This window comes from Delphinapterus leucas, chromosome 6 (assembly GCF_059928025.1).
Source record: "Delphinapterus leucas isolate spDelLeu-1000000601 "Yukka" chromosome 6, BTC_Dleu_Yukka2, whole genome shotgun sequence".
NCBI lineage: Eukaryota > Metazoa > Chordata > Mammalia > Artiodactyla > Monodontidae > Delphinapterus > Delphinapterus leucas.
Window position 1 is genome coordinate 16,458,204 of NC_143134.1, and position 22,531 is coordinate 16,480,734.

Below are 22,531 nucleotides of genomic sequence, written 5' to 3' on the forward strand. Positions count from 1 at the left end.
ACTTTCTTTCTCTCTTTCTCTTTTCTTAAATTGATTTACAATGTTGTGTTAATTTCAAGTGTACAGCAACGTGATTCAGTTATATATCAATATCTCTCTCTATATATAGATATATATTCTTTTTCAGATTCTTTCCCACTATAGGTTATACTATATACTGAATATAGTTCCCTGAGGTCTGCAGTAAATCCTTGTTGCTTATCTATTTTATTATAGTAGTGTGTATCTGTTAATCCCATATTCCTAATTTATCCTCCCCCCGCCGCCAGCTTCCCCTTTGGTAACGGTAAGTTTGTCTGTGAGTCTGTTTCTGTTTTGTAGATAGGTTCATTTGTGTCATATTTTAGATTCCACATATAAGTGATATCATACGGTATTTGTCTTTCTCTTTCTGACTTACTTCACTTAATATGATAATCTCTAGGTCCATCTCCCATCTCACCTTTTTTTTTTCTTTTCTTTTCTTTTGGCCAAGCTGCGTGGCTTATGGGATCTCAGTTCCCTGACCGGGGACTGAACCCGGGCCACGGCATTGAAAGCCCAGAATCCCAACGACTAGACCACCAGGGAACTCCCTCCCATCTCACTTTCAATGTCACTTTCTCAGGAAGCCTTCAGGAGACCCCATGCAGGTCAGAGGGTGGCCATGCGACCAAGGTCATAAAGCAAGAGCCGGAGGCCTTGGCCCCTAGGGTTGGAGGCCACGTGCAGTTTGGAACAAACCTGGCTGGCTACACAGGGCTCGAATTTTCCTGGGGACCCTCAGCAACCTCGTGGTGTGACTGGGATGGGAAGTCCACTGCTTGTCCTGTGTGCCCTGGGACAAATTATCCAAACCCCTGCATGTCTCACTTCCTTCATCTGTCAAGTGGAGATAAATAGTGGGTCCTACTTCATTGGGTCGTATGGAATTTTAAGTGAGATTTTACAGCACACATCTTACAAGTCTAATAAATAGCGTGATTAATTCTTGGGTTCATAAAGGCAGATTCCCAGCCCCACTCTTGTCATGGAATTTACCCTACAGTGTCACTATCGAGGAGACACCTAATTCTCCCCAGCAATGTAACTTGGTCCTTGTCCTGGTAATTGCCTGAATTTCATGATTAGGCAGGAAAAATGAGCCCTTTAACAACGAATTGAGGCTACTTTTGCTACAGAGTGCAAGGATTATCAAAGTGGATTGGCTTTACTTGGTTTTTCCATTCATTCAGGCAGAACAAGCCCTCGAAGACTTTCAACTACACCCAAGGAATGTGTTTTCTGCCTGAAAAATAACTGATGTAGAAGAAAAAGAAAAGCACAGATTTTGCAGATGGAAGGCACGGACCCACGTGGGCCTCGGCCGCTAGCTTCCTGGGCTCAGTTCTTGCAAAGTGGCAAGACAGCTTTGCTTTTTCAAGCCAATGCTCCATGGATACAAGCAGGAAGACATTCCCTGGAGTCGCTCCAGCCACAGTGGCGCCTTGCCCTTATCAACATTCCCGTGATTTCACTCTCCCCCAAAAAGGGATTTCTCAAAAGTTCCAGCTTTGGGGCATCACTAAGCTAGAAATGGGATCTCTGGTTTAAATCAGACGGTCCCTAGCCTTTAGACTAAAAGGAGGATGAGCTTCTTCACGGCCAGTAGCTCCCAGTACATTTTCTCCTAAGATGTGAAGCAACTCCCTTTGCAGGATTCACATTAAGGTTGACTGCTGCAAGACAGGAGAAAGTCCCTTTCCCCAGCAATCTCCAGCCTTTTTCTGCAGTGTGTCTCACCCCCCAGTGACTCCACACGACTGTCATCCAAATGTGTGATGGCACTGCTCATCAACTGTCCCTTTGGGCAGAAACATTGGAAGGTGGAGATTTAGCAAACATTCTGCTTTTGGAAGTGGTTTGTTGGCTCCCATCAAACACAAGGAGAGAAAAGGGGAATGCTTTATAGCGAGGAGAGTTTGGGACTTGACCCAGGACAAAGCAATCTGCAATGCTTTGCCCCCTAAAAGGAGGAGGTGGGAGCCTCTGGGCCACTGCAGGATGAGACACTGTTCCATCATCTCGGCTGTCCCCTTCAGCCCCTCTTGTTTACCGAGGCAAACACATCACAGGAAAGCGAGTCCTCAGTCCTCTGGGACACGTGGCCCCAGTAACACCTCTGATGTGGCTGGCGCTCCTGCTGCTGCATCCGTTGACCTGTGATGCTGCCGCGGACGCTGCCTCCCCACCAGACGCTGAGCTGCCTCAAGACAGTAACGAGGCACTGTCTGTCGTGTTTGCCAGCACAGAGCAAGACACTTAGCACTCCCTCTGATTCAATGACAAGATGAGTGAGTGAGTGAAGGCGTGCGTTTTAAAGCCATGGGTGTTTCTGCCTCACAAAGTCATTGTCTTGTGAGGAAAGCCGACAAACGCGAAGGAGCTCGGTAAGAAGCCCCATGTGCAGGATTGCTTCCTGTGCCTTTTGACCTTCAGCCATGAAGCGTGACCTTTACTGCTTGTTGAGCACAGACTGCTTTTAAAGGATATCCTTCCACTGCCCTCCCAGAAGGAAGGGGAGATTGGATGGTGCTCAAAGCCCACCAGTTTCAGGACCTTCTTTTTTTTTTTTTTTTTTTAAGTTTTTAATTAATTAATTAGTTTTGGCTGTGTTGGGTCTTCGTCGCTGCACGCAGGCTTTCTCTAGTTGTGGTGAGCGGGGGCTACTCTTCGTTGCAGTGCGCAGGCCTCTCATTTAAGTGGCTTCTCTTGTTGCGGAGCACGGGCTCTAGGTGTGCGGGCTTCAGTAGTTGTGGCACGCGGGCTCAGTAGTTGTGGCACGTGGGCTCTAGAGCTCAGGCTCAGTAGTTGTGGCACACGGGCTTAGTTGTTCCGCAGCATGTGGGATCTTCCTGGACCAGGGATCAAGCCCGTGTCCCCTGCATCGGCAGGCGGATTCTTAACCACTGCGCCACCAGGGAAGTCCCCAGTTTCAGGACCTTCTGCGTGTGCTCTGAAATAAGAAGACAGTAAGGGAAGGTGGCAGTGTTGGGGAATTTCAAAGCAGTCCTGGAGGGAGACTTGTCCAATTTGGCTGATGGCAATGGGATTTGGTGCGGGGGGAGTCTCAGTGGAAGTAGCTGATTGACTGAGAGCCATCTGAATGTGATGGAAGACGGGATAACTGAGCAAACATCCTTCCCCCAAGCTGTCCGTCCACCCCATACAAATGTGTGCATGTACACACACAAACACAAATGCACACATATTACATCCTTTGGGAAACAGATCATGTGGAAGACACAGGTATCAAATGGAAAGTCGTTTCTTCCGAAGAGGTTAATACAGAAAAAAACCAAGATGCCAAAGCTCAGGGTAACAGGAATTTAGATATAGCACAGTTGTCATCAAACATCCTCATGGATAGGCAGGCTGGGAGGATAGGGCTGAAACTGCAGGTGATCCTGATTCAGAAGTGGGGAGGTAGAGGATAGGTCCCTGCACCCCACCTTTCTCCGTAAAGGCCAACAAACTGGCTTCAATTAATGGAGTCCTGGAGTCTGTATCTGTCTTGGAAGTCCCCGCAAAAGTCCCAGGACCTAGAATCTTTGATATTTAAGGCAGGGCAGACAGTTGCCACCAGGTGGCGCCAAACAAGAGCTTGTGCTGGGACAGGCCATACATTGCCACAGACCCAAGGCTCACCAATTCATTCATCGATTTTGCCACACCCCAGCTTTGCATTTTAGGGGCTTGGATTTCTCAGCTCCCCCCTCCTTGCCCCACTTATGGCCTCGTGGCAGGGTTTTACTATAGTGTTCCTCTATGGGATAATGGTGCTCTTTGGATATCTAAAATGCCTTGTACTTTTTAAAGTGCTTGCTTTTGCATTACTGCATTGCAGCAGGACTGACAGCTAGGCAGGAAGGGGTCATTACTTCCACCTTGCAGGTAGGAAAATTGCGGTTTAGAGAAATTACAGAGAGAAGGGAGCAGCTGGCGGTGTTTCAGCTGCTTCATGGCCCAGGGCATTCTATTTTAATCCTCTTTATTGATCTGAGGCATAGTCACAATGTGTAAAGGCTATGTGTCAGGGGTTTCAAGGGACTCAGGGGTAAAAAAGTGTGTCCCTGCTGTCAGGGAGCTTTTGGGCTGATCACCTTGCTGTCCCTCCTTATACCTTTGCTGTGATATCAGCACAAAAAACTGCCTCTCTCTCCAGGTTGCAGTCACATCCTCATCGTCCTGCCCCAGACCCTTACCTGGCTGAGACGGAAATACCAGCAGCTACAGAACAAACCTGAACACGCTCCTGAAGCATCTTCTTAGATCATCACTGTTAGTAAGTTATTTAAAAATTTCTTCTGCTTCAAGACACAAAAGATATATGATGGAACAGAATGCAAAAAGGACCTGAATTTTAAAAAAAACGAAAAACTGAGGCTTCAGCGACCCCTCATACTTGTGGAGCCCTTTGTCTCCAGCCCCCAGGGCTGGTCTGTTAGCTCCTCTGCACCACCCTGGGCACCTTGGGGGAAAAGTGTGAGACGTGCTTCAGCCTCTGCCTTTCTCTCCCTTTTGGCAAGAGGACATGGGCCTGGATGTGCTGGGTTTTCAAGGCTCCCTGAGTTCACACAGCCCTGGTCCCACCCACAGGGCATCCTAAGAGGTCCATGCTGATGTCACTCGTTAGGCAACTCCTGGAAGATACCACGCACCATGCACTCAACCGGAAAGGGGCGCAGAGCAGAAATTAACAACAGGAGGCTCCTGCCCGGCATCCGAACGTTGCCACGAAACCTCCAACCTCGCTTCCCCACCTTCGAAGGAGGGGCTTCTCTTGGTGATCCAAGTGGCTCGTCCACCGCAGCATCTGGCATGGCTTGGTGAACCTTTGTGCAATCCCAGAGTCCGGGGATGCAGGCTGGACACAGACTCAGCCCTGACCCCGCCTCTCCCTCCCTCGCACTCGAAATCCCGCCAGCATCGACTCTTTCTGCATCCCCACAGCTCCCTCTCTCTTCTCCCTCCTAAGCACCCACCACAGTCTCTTACTGGGCCCCTTGGCTCTGCTCGTGTCCCCTCCTCCACTTTCCACACAGTAGAGACCCTTCAGTGGCTCCCCATGGCTAGTATCCTAAAAGGTAGGCCCACCTGGATGCTCCCCGACCCAGCTTCCCACTCAAATTCATCTGTCACTTGCCCCACCTCCATAACGGCCCCGCCTCCATCACAGCACTCTCTTTTTTCTTTGCCCTATGTTTTTAAAAGTTTTATTTTATATTGGAGCATAGTTGATTAACAATGTTGTATTAGTTTCAGGTGGGACAGCAGAGTGATTCAGGTATACATATACATGTATCTATTCTTTTTCAAATTCTTTTCCCATTTAGGGTATTACAGAATATTGAGCAGAGTTCCCTATGCTCTACAGTAGGTCCTTGTTGTTCATCTGTTTTAAATATAGCAGTGTGTACATGTCAGTCCCAAACTATCCCTCCCCCGCCACTCCCCCCTGGTAACCATAAGTTCTTTCTCTAAGTCTGTGAGTCTGTTTATGTTTTGTAAATAAGTTCATTTGTATCATTTCTTTTTAGATTCCACATGTAAGTGATATCATGATACCTGTCTTTATTTGTCTGACTTATTTCACTTAGTATGATAATCTCCAGGTCCATCCATGTTGCTGCAAATGGCATTATTTCGTTCTTTTTAATGGCTGAGTAATATTCCATTGAATATACGTACTGCAACTTCTTTACCCATTCCTCAGTCCATTCATCCGTTCAACTTCATCTCTCACCTGCCTCAGCCTCCATCGTGGCCCCGCCTCCATCACAGCTCCCTTTATAGTGATGCAATCCTCTGTTCACTTCCCTGTCTCTCCCTCCAGATGGGTGGTCAGCACATGTTTTCTATAAAGGGCCAGCTAGCACATGCCTCAGGGTCGTGGACCATACGGTCTCTGTAGCAGCCACTCAACCCTGCTTTATAGCACAAAGCAGCCACGGACACTATGTACACTGTGGGCGAGGCTGTGAGCCAGTAAAACTTTACAGAAGCAGGCAGCAGCCTGGATTCAGCCCTCGCAGTATAGTTTGCAGCCCGCTCTGTGAATGGTCTGTCTCACAGACCCCTGGGTCCCCAGCACCCTGCCTCGCATGGGTAGATCATTCATAAAAGTTTTGAATGGAGGTATGACCCCGAGGGCTGTGTGGAGGGCGCGGCGGGGAAAAACGTGTTTTTTTCTGCGGATCCAAGTCTCACACTGGCACGGTGAGCGGCCTCAGGCGGCGGCGTTCCGCTCCGCGCCAGACCAGGGCTTCTGCTTCCCGCAGCACCCTGCATTCATCTCAGGAGCAGCCCCAGGCTCTGCAGACTAGCGCTGGGTAAGCTGTCGGGTGAGATTCCCGGCTCACTAGGGCAGAGGGAAGAGAAGGCCCCAAGGTGAGCCAGCCACAGAGCAAGGGGAGCCCCCCGTCAGCCCCCAGTCCTGAGCGGAGCCCCATGGGGTCAGGCTCCCTCAAGAATATCTGTCAGCTGTATCTGCTGCTCGCCTGGTCTTCCGGGGATCCCGAACCTGTGCCAGCACTCCTCATTTGGGGGAAGAAAGAAGTTTCTCCCCAGACTCTTCGGTAGACTTTTTGTCTGAAGTCACTCTGTCACCTGGTGGCTGTATCTGGGAATTGCAGTCCCATCCGGGCCAATCGCACTAAGCCTGTTGGCTGGGTTCCTGCACCTCCAAAGCCTTCCCCCAGAAACCTGAGTCCTATTCATTCTGCAAACTCTGAAGTTCTACTTGTAAAGGCACCTGATAGCATCTACTATGCTCTTTTCCCGTGTAGCAGCATGGTTCTGGTCCTCAGTCCCTCCAGGTGTGAGCTGTCAGCAAGGTCCTCCCAAACACCCCCATAAAGCGGCCGTCCTTCTACCGACGCAGCCTTTCCACCCTCACCCCCGTCCTTCCTTCCTTTCACTGCACTGTCTCCACCTGTCATACTCAGAAACAACTGTTGTTTATTGTGTCTGTCCCTGCACTAGAACCTAGGCTTTCTGAGGGCATGCTGTCTTGTTCACAGTTCTACCCCCCTGGTAGAACAGGCTGGCACACAAAGACTCCCAAGAAACGTTTGATGAAGGAATAAACAGCAGTGATTCACACCAGACCATGATGATTTCCTTTCTCTGAACATTGATTTCTGTTCTGTGGACTGTATTTCATTCTGGGCCAACTTTTACACAGTTATATGTATGTAACTCTCATATTCCCTCCTGGATTGCAAATTCTGGAGATTATGTTTGCATTTTCTAACTGAAACAGAAGCTCAGTAGATACATTTTTAAAATTATGAACACTACAGTATTACTGTCATTAATAGCAATCCTCACATTTATAATCTGTTTATAGTTTCTATCAGTTTCTATACTTGATCTTGGCAATTCTATGAAAGACTAAAAACAGAAATTATGAATCCTATTTTTATATAAGGAAACTGGGGCTCAGTAAGGTTAAATGACTTGCCCAAGATCACACAGCCCCTGAATGGACTTCTGGCTCCAGACTGAGCATTCCGTTCCCTGCTTTTGTCAGTTAGGGTCCAAATGGGGAGAGTGTCACCTGATGGGGTTGTTGAGGGAAGTTGACATTACCGTGTGGGCAGAAGGGATCTGTGCAAAGAGCCTGTGGTCTGTAGGAGAGTCTATTTCCCGGCATTCCTCACCCCTGCGGTATTAATCTGTTAGGCTGCTGTAACAAAGTCCCACAGACTGTGTGGCTTCAGCAACAGAAATTTATCTTCTCACAGTTCTGGAGGCTGGACATCTGAGATCAAGGTGTGGGCAGGGTTGGTTTCTCCTGAGGCCTCTCTCCCTGGCTTGTCGATGGCCGTCTCCTCCCTGTGTCCTCACACGGTCATCCCTCTGTGTCCTCATCCCCTCTTCTTATAAGGACACCAGTTATATTGGATCAGGGCCCACCCTAGTGACCACATTTTACCTTAATCACCTCTTTAAAGGCCCTAATTCTAAATGCAGTCACATTCCGATGTACTGGGGATCAGAACTTCAACATCTGAATTTGGGGGGACACAATTCAGCTCATAACACTCCACCTCCTGCCCTTGTCCCTGGCAGACACATGTCACCTTCTTTCTCCACGGGCTTGTGCCCTCCTTAGAGGGCTTCTGGATGCTTTTCTGCTTCTTCAGAATGGCCAGCTGGTTGGCTGATGGCTGGCACACGGAAGGGCAAGGTCCCAGGCTGTCAGTGACTAGGAGGAAAACCCCAGAAACTGTAGAGGCCCCTGCAGGGATAGTTGCTCATGTACACTATGACCACTTTGCCGGGCAACAAATTTAAAACCCCGAGTAGGTGGCAGAGGACTTCCTTTCTGAGAGGAATGGCTTCAGGCCAACACCTAGGAGAACTTTCTGTGCAAGTGGACAGAGAAGGAAAACACGCAGAGTTCAATTTCAGACACTTAAGAAACTCTCCAGATTTGTCCCAATTAACTTGACACCTGAAATTTGTTCAGCTCATTTTGGGGTAAATCTCTTTGTGACCCTGGACCACAATTTCTTAACCTGTAAAATGAGGGACTTAGACTAGATCCAACCATAAGACTTGAAAGGAGGGTTTGGGTCCAAGGACCAATATCTACTAGCTGTGTGACTTTGGTCAAGTCACTTTAACCTTTCTGCAACTTCATTCTTGTCTCATAAATAGAGCTGAGGACCAGGTAATCTCTAAATCAGTGCCAGCTCTGAAATCCTCTTTTCTTAAAAAAACAAATTTCAAGCAATTATAAACTTACAGAAAATTAGGAATTACAGTTATATAATAAAACCTTTTCCTTCCTGGTCATTTGAGAGTAAGTTGCTGACCTGATTTTCTATCAGTGTGTGTTTCTACAAACAAGGACACTCTCCTGAGGTTTTACCAATTGGCCCAATGACTTCCTTCATAACAAAAGGATCCATTCAGAATGACACGCTGCCCCGAGTTGTCACTTCTCTTTGGTCTTCTTCAGTCTGGGGCAATTCCTTTGTTTTTCTTTGATTATCACGGGCTTGGTACTTTTTTCCCCCCAGGTATTGGACTTATAATTAGGTGTGAATAAGATGGCAGAAAGCAATAGTGATCATAGAGAACTCATAAGTAAACTCATAATTAAAAATTAACAAGTGTGTTTCATTAGAATTCAGAATTTTAACCAGAAAAAAGGGAAAAAAACAAGAGACGGCCTTGATACTTTTGAAGATTTTGGTCCAGCCATTTTGCTGACTGTTCCTTGATGCCAGGTCCCCTCGCCAGGGCCAGCTGGCTTGGACCCGGACTTCCCGAGTCGCCTGCCCTGCCGCACGGACACGTTGTTGCCCCACCCAGGCTCTGACCACCCTCCTTACCCCCCACGCCCCTCGCCCGGCTGCCTTTCCCATGGACGCCCTCCCCGCTGTCCCCAAGCAGCCCTGAGACCCTGCGGCCCTCCTGTCCCTGAACTGAGGGCACCGCAGCACTCCAGGTCACATCAGGGCTTTGGGGCTGAATCGCTCAGGATGAAAGGGAAGAGCTGGGAAGGTGGGAGCTTAAGGCTCTAGTCTTGAGTGTGGCCCCCGAATGAGGAGGGCTCCTGCTGAATGGGGGTCTGTAGGAGGAAGAGAAGGACCAAAGGGCCCCGGGACTCAGGGAGGGGTCTTCGTGGTGTCAAGAAGAGAAAAGCAAGGCAGCTGGGGGCACTGAGATAGGCTGTACACATTCTGCAGTTCTAAAAGGTCAGGAGTAAGGTCCACCTGAGGCTTTACAAAGAGACCCCGTAACAGCACTGGGGAGGGTCTCACCTGGGGAGGCACCTCACCTGGGGGTGTGTTCTGAGTGACAGGATGGTGCCAATTGTAAAAGTATAAACGGGAGGTGTGACAGGGAGCTGGGATGTGCAGCTTGCAGAAGCCAAGGCTCACTGAGGCCAGGAGCCTGGTCTGCAAGGGTGCACACGGCAGTCGGGCCGGCCCCCAGGAGCTGCAGCCGGTGCTGGGGTGAGAGTCACGGGGAGGCCAATGCAGCTCAGCCTGGGACTGTGTTCTCCGGGTCAAAGCTGTGCGGAGCTGAGAAGGGCTGCCCTTGAGTGGTGAGTTCCCTGTCAATTGTGGCATTCAAGCGCAACAGCTTGGGGGCTGATACAGAGAACTTCAAGGGGACTCAAGTCCAGGCCAGAGAGGGGTGGGGAGAGGAGTGAGAACTCACTAAGGCCCACCCCAACCTGAGGCCTTGTCACTCAGCTTCACCCGGTACGGGCACTGGGTTCTCCTGCTACCCGTGCCTGGCTTTGCGTCACTTCATCTGCATCATCACGGCCCGGCGTTGGCCTAGGCAGTCCATGTGACAAACCCTCATTTCACAGGCCAGGAACCTGGGGCATAGGTGCCCCTGTTCCTGGGGCCTAACCCCTGAGCCTCGGCCAGGGTGATTCTGGGTCCAACCCTCCACGACTGTCAAGGCCAACTCAGGACAGGGGAGCCCAGGCCTGGCCTGCCCCCTTGGTGTGGGTGACAGGGATCTGGCTCTGCTCTCCCAACCCCAGACGAGGCTTCCTTTCCTCTCCTCGTCTGTGCTGGCCGCTGCTCACACAGCATCTGAACCCCTGGGTGATCTCCATGGGGAGGGGTGGCCCCTTCAGGCACTCAAGCAGAGACAGGAGCCAGGGACCGAAGATGGAAAATGCCTCTTCCTGGGCCTGTTCTGATGTAAAACTGCAGAACTCAGAATTAAACAGGTGCTTGACATCCCAGAGCAATACAGCCCAATTAAGCTATTCTGGGGCCTGAGGGCACTTAGGCATTTTGTGAGTTTTTATTGCTCAAGACAATGAATAATATATGTCTGTACAGTCTCAATTCAAATGATGACTCACGTGTCACATTTCAATCTAACCCGTGTTTTAATGTGATCCTCCTAGACTTTAGAAAGCCAGGCCAGCCCTGACTTCTTGGTAATTAAAGTTTGGATCTTTTAGGGAAGTACCTCTCGAAGGAAGGAACACAGACCACTGCTGGCTCCTGGTCCATGAAGAGATAAGTACAGAAATGGAGAGTAAATGCTTAGAAACTTTCAGAGCAATTTAACGAGTGATTTTATGTGGGCTGAATCTAATAATAAAAGTTTGAGCTTGTATTTTATATGTTCATTTTTTGGTTCATTTTTCTAGTAATTTAATTGTATTATGTTTTATGGAAGTATTGGTTTGCAAGAAGTTAGAAATTTAAAACAAGAACCCACAAGCTCTGTCCTTCCCCACAGACGGTCTGAATGCTCGGGTCCAAGGCCATGGCCCTTCCTGCTCACCGCCACTAGGCTGCCGGGTGCAGAGTTCACGCCCATACAGGGCGTTTCGTTCGCTGTGGGGCTCTCTGTGCCTGGCACGTGCTGGGCTCTGGCTGTGTGACCCCTTAGCTTGTGACCACAGCTGACCTCCTGGCCCCATGGTGTCCTCCCAGGGCTTGTAAACCAGTGACCGAATCGGGGTGCCTGAGCTCAAAGCCTGACTGCCACGAAGTTGTAGGGTGACCTTGGGCAAGTCACTTCCCTCTTTGGGTGTCAGGTTTTTCATCATTTTAAGGGTGCTTCCGGTCCTCTCATTATGGGACTCCAACACTGGCTCTGGGGACCACTGAGATGCCCATCTTACACAGTGAAATTAAGGCCAGAGTTCTAACCAAGCTTTCATAACACGTGGAAGGCAATTTCTTAATCTAGACACAGAAGAGTCACTGGCATCCAGCACTCATATTTTTTTACAGCTCTACTAAGGTTTAATTTAACACAAGCTGTACACATCTGGAGCATCAACTGTGGAGAGTTATGACATATGCCTTTACCTGGGAAGCTGTCATTGCAATTAAAATATTGAATATCTCCATCTTTCCCAAAAGGTTTCGTGGGCCTCCTCAAAATCCACTTTCTCCCTTACTTCTGACCCCCAGGCAACCACCGATCTGCTTTCTGTCACTATATAGATGACTTTGCATTTTCTAGAATTTTATACAAGTAGAATCATACAGTATGCACATTTTTTGGTCTTTGTTTTACTCAGCATAATGATTTGGAGATTTATCCCTGTGGTTGCATGCATCAGTAGTTTGCCCCTTTTTTTGCTGAACAGTAAGTACTCCACTGCATGGATATACCACACCGTTTTTATCCTTTCAGTAGTTGATGATAAACATGTGGGTTGTTTCCAGCTTTTGCTATTACAAATAAGGCTGCTATAAACATTCCGAAACAAAGTCTCTGTGTGAACATGGGCTTTCATTTCTCTTGGATAAATATGTAGAAGTTGAATGGCTGGGTCATAAGGTAGGTATATGTGAAACTTTTAAAGAAATTACCAAACTGTCTTCTTTTTTTCTTTAACATCTTTATTGGAATATAATTGCTTTACAGTGGTGTGTTAGTTTCTGCTCTATAACAAAGTGAATCAGCTATACACATACACACGTTCCCATATCTCTTGTATCATTTTACAATTCCATCGGCCTTGTATGAGAAATCCAGTTTCTCTATATCCTTGTCAACACTTGGTACTACCAGTCTGAAATTTTAGCTGTTCTAGTGAATACATAGTGGTATCTCCTTGTGGTTTTAATTTGCATTCCTCTGATGACTCATAAAGTTGAGCATCTTTTCATGTGCCTATTGATCACTCATAAATCTTTTGTAAATTGCCTGTTAAATCTTTTGCCCAATTTTAAATTGAGTTGAGCTGCAAGGATTCTTTATATATTTTGGATAGAAGTCCTCTGTCTGACATATGTGTTTGCAAATATTTCCTCTCAGTCCCAATATGTGGTCTTTAGTTTTGTGAGTGTATACAATTTCAAGGAGTTTTACAGCCCTCTATTAGGTCATCCATGAGTCTGAGTCTTTGCCCTGGGCACCGGTGCAGAACATCAGCTCTAAGGTTTCAGGTCTGGCCAAAAGAGAATGATGCGGGTCCCATAACAGAAACAGGTCCAGTGAAGGTGGAGTGCTTTTTGTGAGTAAGACAGTGTGTGTAGTCACTTGAGTTTTAGGAGTTGGGAGTAAAGATAAACGAAAAGGTTTAGCAGAAAATAGATGAATGAGATTTCCACTCTCCCTACCTACTGTCTGGAGAAACTACAGCCAAGGGACTGGGCTTGCTGGAATCATCAAGGAAGAGCTGGTTGATTCTGCTGAGAGAAATGCAAATCAGTATTCCTGGTTGAAGGCAGGACACTGAGTGAGTCCCCCATCTATGGATCAAGAGAGGATGGAGAAAGAAGAGACTGGGGACTGAAGAACGAGGGAGTGAATACCCCAACCAGAGAGAGGATGAGAAGGAGACCTGGAAGACAGACCGGGAGCCTGGATTGCTGTATTTGGCTTTTGTGACGTTGGCCAGGGACACATGTGCAAAAGTGGACTTGAAGGAAATGAAAGAATCTCCAGTGAAATGCATAAGAGAGGGGATGAGATACTCGGGAGGAGGGGAAGAGGGTGGGGAAGGTCTTTTGCCCATGGGACAGGCAGGAGTGGGGACGAAGACCAGGGAGACTGGGAATTCAAAAGGGCGGAGGGATGAATTTGAGTAGCTGCTGTGAAATGTGCATTTTGGGAAAGAGAGCTGCTACTAGACGCCTTGTGGCAAGTTTTGATGTGAATCCAGTGTTATCTCTTCAAGAAAACTTCCAGTAAAGACCTCTGATGCACCTCAGAGTTTCTGGACTGGGGTATGTATTTATTCCGAATGCAACAGCAGCTGAGGCTGGCCTCAAGGCAGCCCTGTGGTTTTTTTGTTTTTGTTTTTGGTTGGTTTTTTTTTTTGCGTTACACAAAGCTTTGATGGTGAGTAGCTCAGAGACCTTGTCTATCTTGTTCTTTGTTTAGCAAGTGCCGGCACTTCCTCTGTTCTCATCAAATGTTGGTTGAATGTTATTGTAAAAAGCCTGTCATCCTGTATTGTCCGTGGGATAAGTGTAGGGGACCAGCTATCTCTAAAGGCGGCAGGAAGCCCTGGTCTCCAGGTTAGACACCTGTGCCCCATCTTCATCTTTTCTTCTCCACGTGACCACATGCCCTTTCTTATGTAGATTATTCAGTCCTTTCACTGTCCACAGGTTTGCTTATGTCCCCATTACCCTGCTCACCCCAGCAATCCAAGCTAACCATTTCCATCGTTAACCTTGCTCGAAGAGATGACTGCAGACTGCAAACAGCTTAAAGCACAGAGACTTCTGGAGTGCTACAGGAATTGTAGACTGTTAGCAACATTGAACACTGGGCTTCCCTTCAGTGAGATTTGTCACTCTGTCATTTCCTGTCCAATGCTGGCTTCCCTACCACAATACAAGCTCCAGAGAGACATTCACCATGCCTACCTGATCACAGTGATATGCCCGGACCTAGGGGCACTGTAGGTGCTTAATAAATGTGTGTTGACTGAGTGGCTTATTGACGGATGGCTTCCATGTTCCCCGTGGAAGAACCTCAGTCTAGAGGAGAAGGAGGAGCCTCCTCCCCTGTTCCATTGCTCTTCCAGGATCCAGGATAAAGAGCTGAGGTGCTCTCGCTACATGCGTACAAACGAGAAATCATGGGTTTTTACTCTGTAACTTTCTCTAGAGATTCCTTTGACCAAGGAGGACACAAAATTTGAACAAGTGTGACCAAGTTCCTCAAAGAGTGAGTGATACCTGAACCCAGGTATCAGACCTGTGGGTCAGTGTCCTTGCCTTGGACAGTGTCCAGAGGCAGGGTGGCCCAAGGGCTCAGTCCTCCTCCATCTAGGCCAGACTGGTTTGGTGTGAATACAGCCCCACCTCCTCAGAGCCCTGTGACCTTGGGCCTTGGTTTCCTCAGTCTGTAAACAAGGCCCAGTGGTAGTACCTATTTCATAGGGTTACTCTGATTCAGGGGGATTGACACTGAGCCCCCGTGGGGCTCCTGGGCACAAAGCCTTTCTGTGTCCCCCATTTCTTTGATTACAGGAAATAGGCTTCATTCAGCCTCCATGACCTTCCCTGAGTTCCAGTGGGCAGATTCAAGCAGTTGTTAATTAGGGAAGGGAAGGGATGGGAGACAAGGGAGGAGCAGTCAAGAGAAACAATAGTGCTGCCTTGGGGCAGGGTCCTGGTTCCCCATCAAGGGACACAGTATCTTTGAGCTGTTTTGCAGATACCCCCTCCAGGTAGGAAAAGTTAACAGTTAAAGATGGTGTGCTTCCCACAAGCATGTAGAACCCAGACCAGTTGGAAGCAGAAGGTTGATGATGCCAACTCCCAATTACCTCACCACCAACCAATCAGAAAAATGTCCATAAGCTGATCACACCTTCTTTGAACCATTACTATAAAGCTTCTCCAAGGGGGGCGCAGTTTTTGGAGGTGCTAGCCTGCTGTGTTCCCTCTTTGCCTGGCAAAGAAATAAAGCTATTCTTTCGCTTTCCTCCTGAATTCTGTCTCCGTATTTCTATTTGGCATGGGTGTACAGAAGCCGAGATTTCAGCAACAAGATCTTAATACATATAAGAGTATTTACAAGGGCGGTTGACGTGTAGGAAGCATTATGCACATGGCAGCCTTTATTAACAAGGAGGGTTGCATGGTGTGTATTCTGCCTGCTCCTCGGGGAGCCTGGAGGCCAGGGAATCTGAGACATTCCAGACTTCAGCAGCAAGGGAGCAGTGGAATTAGAGGCCAGGCCACTTGGGCTCCTGGGGTGCCCTGGGGGCTCCAACGTGTCTACCCCTGAAACCGAGTGGGGCCTGGGCACGGAGGCCTCTTTTTGTCCCCCGTTTCTTGTAAGCAAGACTCCAGCCTCCATGACCTTCCCTGAGTTCCAAAGGGCAGATTCGAACAGTTGCTAATCAAGGAACCACCTGAGGCGAGATTAAAGGGACCAGAGAAGCCTGTCAAGATTAGGAGACGGACCAGCTGAGACCCTGCACACACCCTCATCTTGTCAGCAACCCCGCCCTTGAAGTACTGTTATAAAACTTCTCATCACATCCTCCTGGGTGGGGACACATAGTTTTTCGATGCAGGAGCCCACTGTGTCCCCTTTTGCCTGGCAAAGTAATAAAGCTATTCTTTTCTACTTCACCCAAAACTCTGTCTCCGAGATTTGATTCAGCACTGGCACACAGAGAAGCTGAGCTTTCGGCATCACCCCCCTGCTCCCATCCACATTCTTAGCACTGTTCAGTCCGAGTGAACGCCTTCCCTTCTCTGAGCCTCGGCTTCCTCATATGAGCAGTGGGAGTGGTCCTCTCTGCCCTGCTACCTCTACAGGCAAAAGGGATGGGTGAGAAGGTGCTTTTCAACAGGAGGGGTAAAAGGTTTCACAGTTACTTTCCAAACGAGCGAGCTGTGTTCGGGCGGGGAGGGATGGGGAAAGGATGCCAGCAGAGCTTTGAGTTGCAAATGCTCCTCCTGTGAGAAATTGCCGAGAATCTGCTTCTTAGGAAACCAGGTGACCTCGAGTGGCGGCCAGCAGTCCACTTCATGGGCTCCATCTGCGCCCACAGCGGTCGTGGCAGAGCGCCCAGGCCGGCGACACCGACACCCGGGCAGCCGGGAAGAGGGGGTGACATCTGCGCGGGGGCGGAAGCGGTGCGGCATTTATATTTGGAAAACAATATGCATTTGTCAGGGTTTGCTCTTTCTTTTCTAAATTCAGAACATTTGGGGAGAGAACAAGAGAGAGGAATATTGATTTCCGCTCCGGGAGAGGATGATGGATGGCAGAGACGGCAGGAAACACGGACACTTCCTCACCTACCCCTCCCCATCGACTCCATCTCCGCCGCCGCCTGGCTGCCGCGCCCCTCGCCTCCTTCCCTGGCTTCTGATCTGCTGTCACTCTCTCCCTTTCCTCCCTCGCGGCCAAAATGAAGTTGCCTCCAGGGTTAGAAGGAAAAACTCCACATGCCCCACCCCACTGGACCCCTAGAAATTTCACCGAGGTGGAAGACCCCTGAAACTTGTTGGGTTTATTTCCCACCCCCAGGCTTTTAAAAAAATTTTTGTTGTTTTGCGGTACGCGGGCCTCTCACTGTTGTGGCCTCTCCCGTTGCAGAGCACAGGCTCCAGACGCGCAGGCTCAGCGGCCATGGCTCACGGGCCCAGCCGCTCCGCGGCATGTGGGATCTTCCCGGACCGGGGCACAAACCCGTGTCCCCTGCATCGGCAGGCGGACTCTCAACCACTGTGCCACCAGGGAAGCCCAGGTGCTACTTCTTGCTCACTAGGTCCAGTCAGCATTATGTCATAAGTGTAATGCACCAGTGCGCTATCGTGTGCAAGTGAATGCGGTCTTGTGATCAAGATCCCTGCGAACTAAACTATGACATAGGCCCGGAGAGTTGATATCCACCTGAGGTGGGACAGTAAAGGTGTAATGCTGGCCTTGTCAGCAGAGAACAAACTGCTTCTGGTGGATCTCACGGACAGGAATGCAGAAAACAGGCATTCTTTCAGATCAAGACCTGCATAGCGGATACTGGAAGAGATGTGTCACTTTACTCAAGCAATGAAATCACATCTGAGCTGGAATTGGAGTCGCCACCTTGGCAAGCTTACAATAATCCTCTGTCATTCTCAAAGACCTGACAGTCTTCTGCCGAGGCCAGATGGGAGAGCTGAATTGGGGATGTGGTGGGAATCACCACCCTTGGGTTTTTTAAGTACTTGATGATTGCACTAATGTCTGCAATCCCTCCAGGAATGCAGGGCTGCTTCTGTGGTTGACTATTTTCCTAGGTAGGGGCAGTTCTAGTTGCTTCCACTTGGCCTTTCCCATCATAATATCTCTGTCTCCGCAGAGAAGGGAACCAGTGAGTTCAGAGTCAGCATCCAGTAGTCCCTAAAAGGTCTGATTATTTCCTCTTCCCCAATGCACAGTTGGCAAAAGCCTGTGGGTCCTTTTGGGGAAGGCTGGGAGAATGATTAACAGTATAAATATTCCATAGTGTACTAGGGTCCTTCATTCAAGGGGTTCTGAGTCTATAAAGTGGCTCCAGTCTGAGAATTAACAAGCCATGACTCTTGTTTTTATGATTCAAGTTAGACTCTTGTTCACTTGACCTAGAACTTTTCTGCTTACACAGAACAAGTAAGAATTAGTAGGCTTCCTGTCTATTTCACTTCTAGGAACCCCATGACGAGCTAGCCAGCCATGGTCTGCAGGAGTCAGGACATTCTGATTGCAGCATTGACCCTGCTGTCCATCACAGGGACCATTCCCTCCTTGCCCTCGGGGCTTGAGTGCTGCCTCTGGTCCCTGCCACCACGGATCCAATCACTCTCATTGTGGTTACATGTCCCAATTCCGTGACTGCATTTCCCTCTGTGAAGTCTGGCCCACAGAGAAGAACCAGGGATGCCAGGGCTTCCCTCTCAAGTTTATCTCTCACAGTCGTGGTGAAAGGCATGTCTTCTGGTCCTTCCCAGGGTGGGGAAGTGAGTAGGTTTCATATGACAAACTCACTCGAACATTCCCGTCTCCCTAAGTCATGGAATCCCTTTCTCTACATTAAACCAAAGCAGGTCTGGCAATTCTAATTCACTCACTGTGGGTCTCCTTTTGGCCATATTTCAGCCAAGCAGCGAAGCAAACTGTTAGAGCCCTGTCTTCTTCCCCAAGATGCAAAGTTAGGTGCAGAATCCCTGCTTAGTGAGCCCATGGCAAAAAATGCCGCCCGATCCAACTTTCCGTTCCTTCCACGATTTATCCCATAGCCTTAATACCCATCCCCACACGTGTGGCCCGGGTTTCTGTCTGCAGGAGTTAGAAAACGCAGACGGTAGTGCACCTCCTCACGGGTCACGCTCTGTACCTCACTTTAGGGGCTGCTGGGACTTGAGTCTGCTCAGAGGTCTAGAAGCCAAGAGCGGTGGTGGGGTCGACACTGGGGAGAACCAGCGATGTCTTGCTTGTCAGCTGCCTCAGGGGCGGTCATTACCCTTTCCGCAGGTAACGCAGGGTTAACACCCTGGGACGGGCGGGGGTGGAGAGGCCACTTCTCCTGGGGACAGAGAGACTGCTGCCACTGGCAGAGGAGATGCATCAGAATTTAGGGTTCAAGTTCCCCAGCTCCATCAGGGTCTTCCCACACACCCCCATTCCAACTTGCAGGATCCCATTCCTTCCCAGTCCGTGGCCTGGGTTTAGCAGGAGACACCCTGGGAGGCTGGGAGTTCAACTCGCATTGTAATTCAGTCAGTCACAGGGGGAGATTGCGGGTCTGATTTTCAGCCTTTCAGCCCTGTGGCTACAGCGGGTAAGGGTCTCCTTCAGGGCAGACATAGAAGCTTTCAGGTCATTTACGGGGCCCTTGAGCTAGGAATTCGAATCCCTGAGCTCAAACTCTTCTTTCCCCACTTTGTCCGGTAACATTACGAGCAACCGGCCAATCTCATTATGCTCATCAGTTTGAAGGAATGTTTGAAAGTATCACACACACGGCCACCCAGGTCCCAGCTTCCCACGAGTGTCGGGTTAGGAGTTTCCAGTGGTGATATTTTGCTTCTCTCTCTTGCCCCGTCCCTTCATGGACTGCCAGTGCTCTTTTTACTACTGGAAATAGAGTCATTAGTGTCTTTCAATCTAATCTGACTGGAGAGCTAATTCTAGAAATCACAGCACCAATTCAGAAAATTCATCTTTAAGATTTTGTGTCTCTAGAACCACTCGGTCCTAAAATCTGTATTAGTCAGAGTTCTCCAGAGAAAGGTGTAAGGCAGTGTGTGTGTGTGTGTGTGTGTGTGTGTCTGTGTGGGTGTATTTGTTACGAGGAATTGGATCATGTGATTAGGGAGATTGGCAAGTTCAAATCTGCAGTGTGGGCTGGCAGGTTCAACGCCCAGGAGAGCTGAGGGGCAGGTGGAGAGCCAGGAGAGGCAAAAGTGCAGATGAAATCCACGGGCAGTCTGCTGGAGACACGCCCTCTTGCTTGAGGAGGCTGGGCTTTTTGTTCTTTTCAGGACTTCAACTAATTGGATGAGGCCCACCCACATTATGGAGGACAATCTGCTTGTTCAAAGTTCACCAATTTAGGGCTTCCCTGGTGGCACAGTGGTTGAGAGTCCGCCTGCCGATGCAGGGGACACGGGTTCGTGCCCCGGTCCAGGAAGATCCCACATGCCGCGGAGCGGCTGGGGCCCGTGAGCCATGGCCGCTGAGCCTGCGCGTCCGGAGCCTGTGCTCTGCAACGGGAGAGGTCACAGCAGTGAGAGGCCCGCGTACCGTGATGAAGAGTGGCCCCCACCCGCCGCAACTAGAGAAACTCCTCGCACAGAAATGAAGACCCAACACAGCCAAAAATTAGTTAATTAATTAATTAATTAAAAAAAAAAAAGAATAGCATCTATTTTATTATTTGTAGAAAACTAGCCTAAAACACCATGCAGGGCAGAGCAGCATCCAGAGCCTGGGGCTGCCGGGCCCCGGGAATTCTGGAGCCTGAGAGCTCTTGGATTTTTGTCTGGGAGAGGCTATCACTTTCTCAGCACTAAAGGGCCTTCCCTCTAACTCAGTCACCTTCTTGATCCAGGAGTGGTAGTTTTCTAACAAGGTGTATATCCCTGGAATGTTCTTCTGTCCACAACTCTTTCCCCAGCTGATGATGCCCACCTGGTACCACTTCTTGCCAGCTTCTGTGGTACAGACGAGAGGACCCCCGCTGTCACCCTGTGGACAGATAACACAGATCAGCAGCGAGTCCCATTTGAAACTATCCATGTGAGGCAGGGCACAGCTCGCTCATGGAAGAGGCTTCATGGACCTCCCGACTCCAGGACGCCAAGGGGAATCACATCATCGCAGATCAACACCCACCCTATCGTGGCTGCACGCGGGGCATGTGCAGCACTCAGCCTGGCCCCAGGAACCGTGGTATGTAGAGCGTGGGCATGCACACGCTCCATGCACAGCACACAGAGAGGGAGCCGGAACACGGAGGACCCAGGCTGAGGAAGAGTGGGGACCAGATTTGCGGGTCTTAAATCAGAAGCTCTGGACAGAGCTGTAAAGGGAAGGAATGAAAAGAGGATGCGAGGAGTGCTGTTAGGCCTGTGGATGTGAACTGGGTCTCCTTTTTTTTTTTGCGGCACGCAGGTGTCTCACTGTTGTGGCCTCTCCCCTTGCGGAGCACAGGCTCCGGACGTGCAGGCTCAGCGGCCATGGCTCATGGGCCCAGCCGCTCCGCGGCACGTGGGGTCTTCCTGGACCGGGGCACGAACCCGTGTCCCCTGCATCGGCAGGCGGACTCTCAACCACTGCGCCACCAGGGAAGCCCTGAACTGGGTCTCCTTTGATGTTCTTCCGGAGGCGTGAGGGAGAAGGATGTCTCCTTTTAATTCTTTGCTGTGGGTGTTTGCAGGGAGCAAGTGAGCTAAGCTTTTCTAACTATGTGACCCCTCCAGGGTGGAATCACATGGGTCTATGACTCAGATGATTATCTATTTATATGGAAAGTATGTACCAAGTCCCCACTGTGTCCCTCACACATATATGGCTTCCTTTTGTCCATTTTAATACAGGGAAAATGAAGCTTAAGGAGGATGAAGGGCTTACTCAGGGTTACATGGTGTTGGGGCCAAAGTTGGAACCAGGTCTTCCTGATGCCAAAGCACATGTTCTTTCCCTCTGGGGAGCTATAATTGTTCAAGCAATCTTTCCTTCTCAGCGGAGAGATGGCCTCCTTTTCCATGGTCATCAACAGGACCGGGAATGGGACCTAATGGGAAGGAGGAGAATCAACACTTCCCGGACATGATGTCTGAGGCCCGGCGTTGGTCCCCTGACTTTACTTTCTCATCCACCCCTTCATCCCACATCTCTGTGAGGTAGGTATTTTGATTCTCATTTTATAATTAGAAAATGGAAAGTCAGAAGAGATCTGCTCACTTCCACCAAACACATCTTCAAGGAGGAAAAACTAACTGTTAGGCACTTGGGATACAAGACCTTATGGTCTAGGGAGGGAGACAACAGTGCAAACAAACAGGATCAACTGCATTTTGTTTGAAGGATGAATAAGAATTTGACAGGAAGAGTGAGTGGGGGGAACTGATTGGAAAGGAATTAGGCAGGAGGTGGGGGGACTAGTTAAGAGGAGATGGGAGTGATGAGGACCTCAACCAGGGCACAAGACGGTCAGGAGGCAGGGGGGTGCATTGAAACTGACACGATCTGGGGACTGGTGCCACTGGACACGGGTGGTGAGTTCCAAGGTCATGGGGTAAAGTGCAGGGGAAGATAACGATGAAATCATGTTCAAGGGGAGTTTATGTTGACTGTGGGACACATCGCCAAGCAGAGGGATGTACGGAGCGGAATTAACAGAGAGCTTGGAGCTCAAGGACACCCAGTAAGCGTGGTGCCAAAACCAAAACCACCCTTTCCAGTACGAAACATTGCCCTTAACGCTTGTCTGGTTTTTGTGGGTGTGTGCTTTTCTTTGCGCGTGTTCTATTTCAAGGTCACGGGGCAAGAACCAAATCAATAGGATTGCCACTCAAAGAGCTCCTTCCGTAAGTGCTGTCTCTATCATTTTCTT

The 22,531-nt window shown here is 49.3% G+C and overlaps 1 protein-coding gene across 1 annotated transcript in view; it reads right to left on the reverse strand.

Moving 5' to 3' along the window:
• Window positions 1-17,025: 17,025 nt before the first annotated feature.
• Window positions 17,026-22,531, reverse strand: part of PRSS55 (serine protease 55) — a 32,773-nt gene continuing 27,267 nt past the window's right edge. The window contains exon 5 of the mRNA XM_089912748.1: window positions 17,026-20,661. Coding sequence (XP_089768874.1) covers window positions 20,347-20,661 — 315 coding nt within the window. The 3' untranslated portion in view covers window positions 17,026-20,346. The remainder of the gene's footprint in view (window positions 20,662-22,531) is intronic.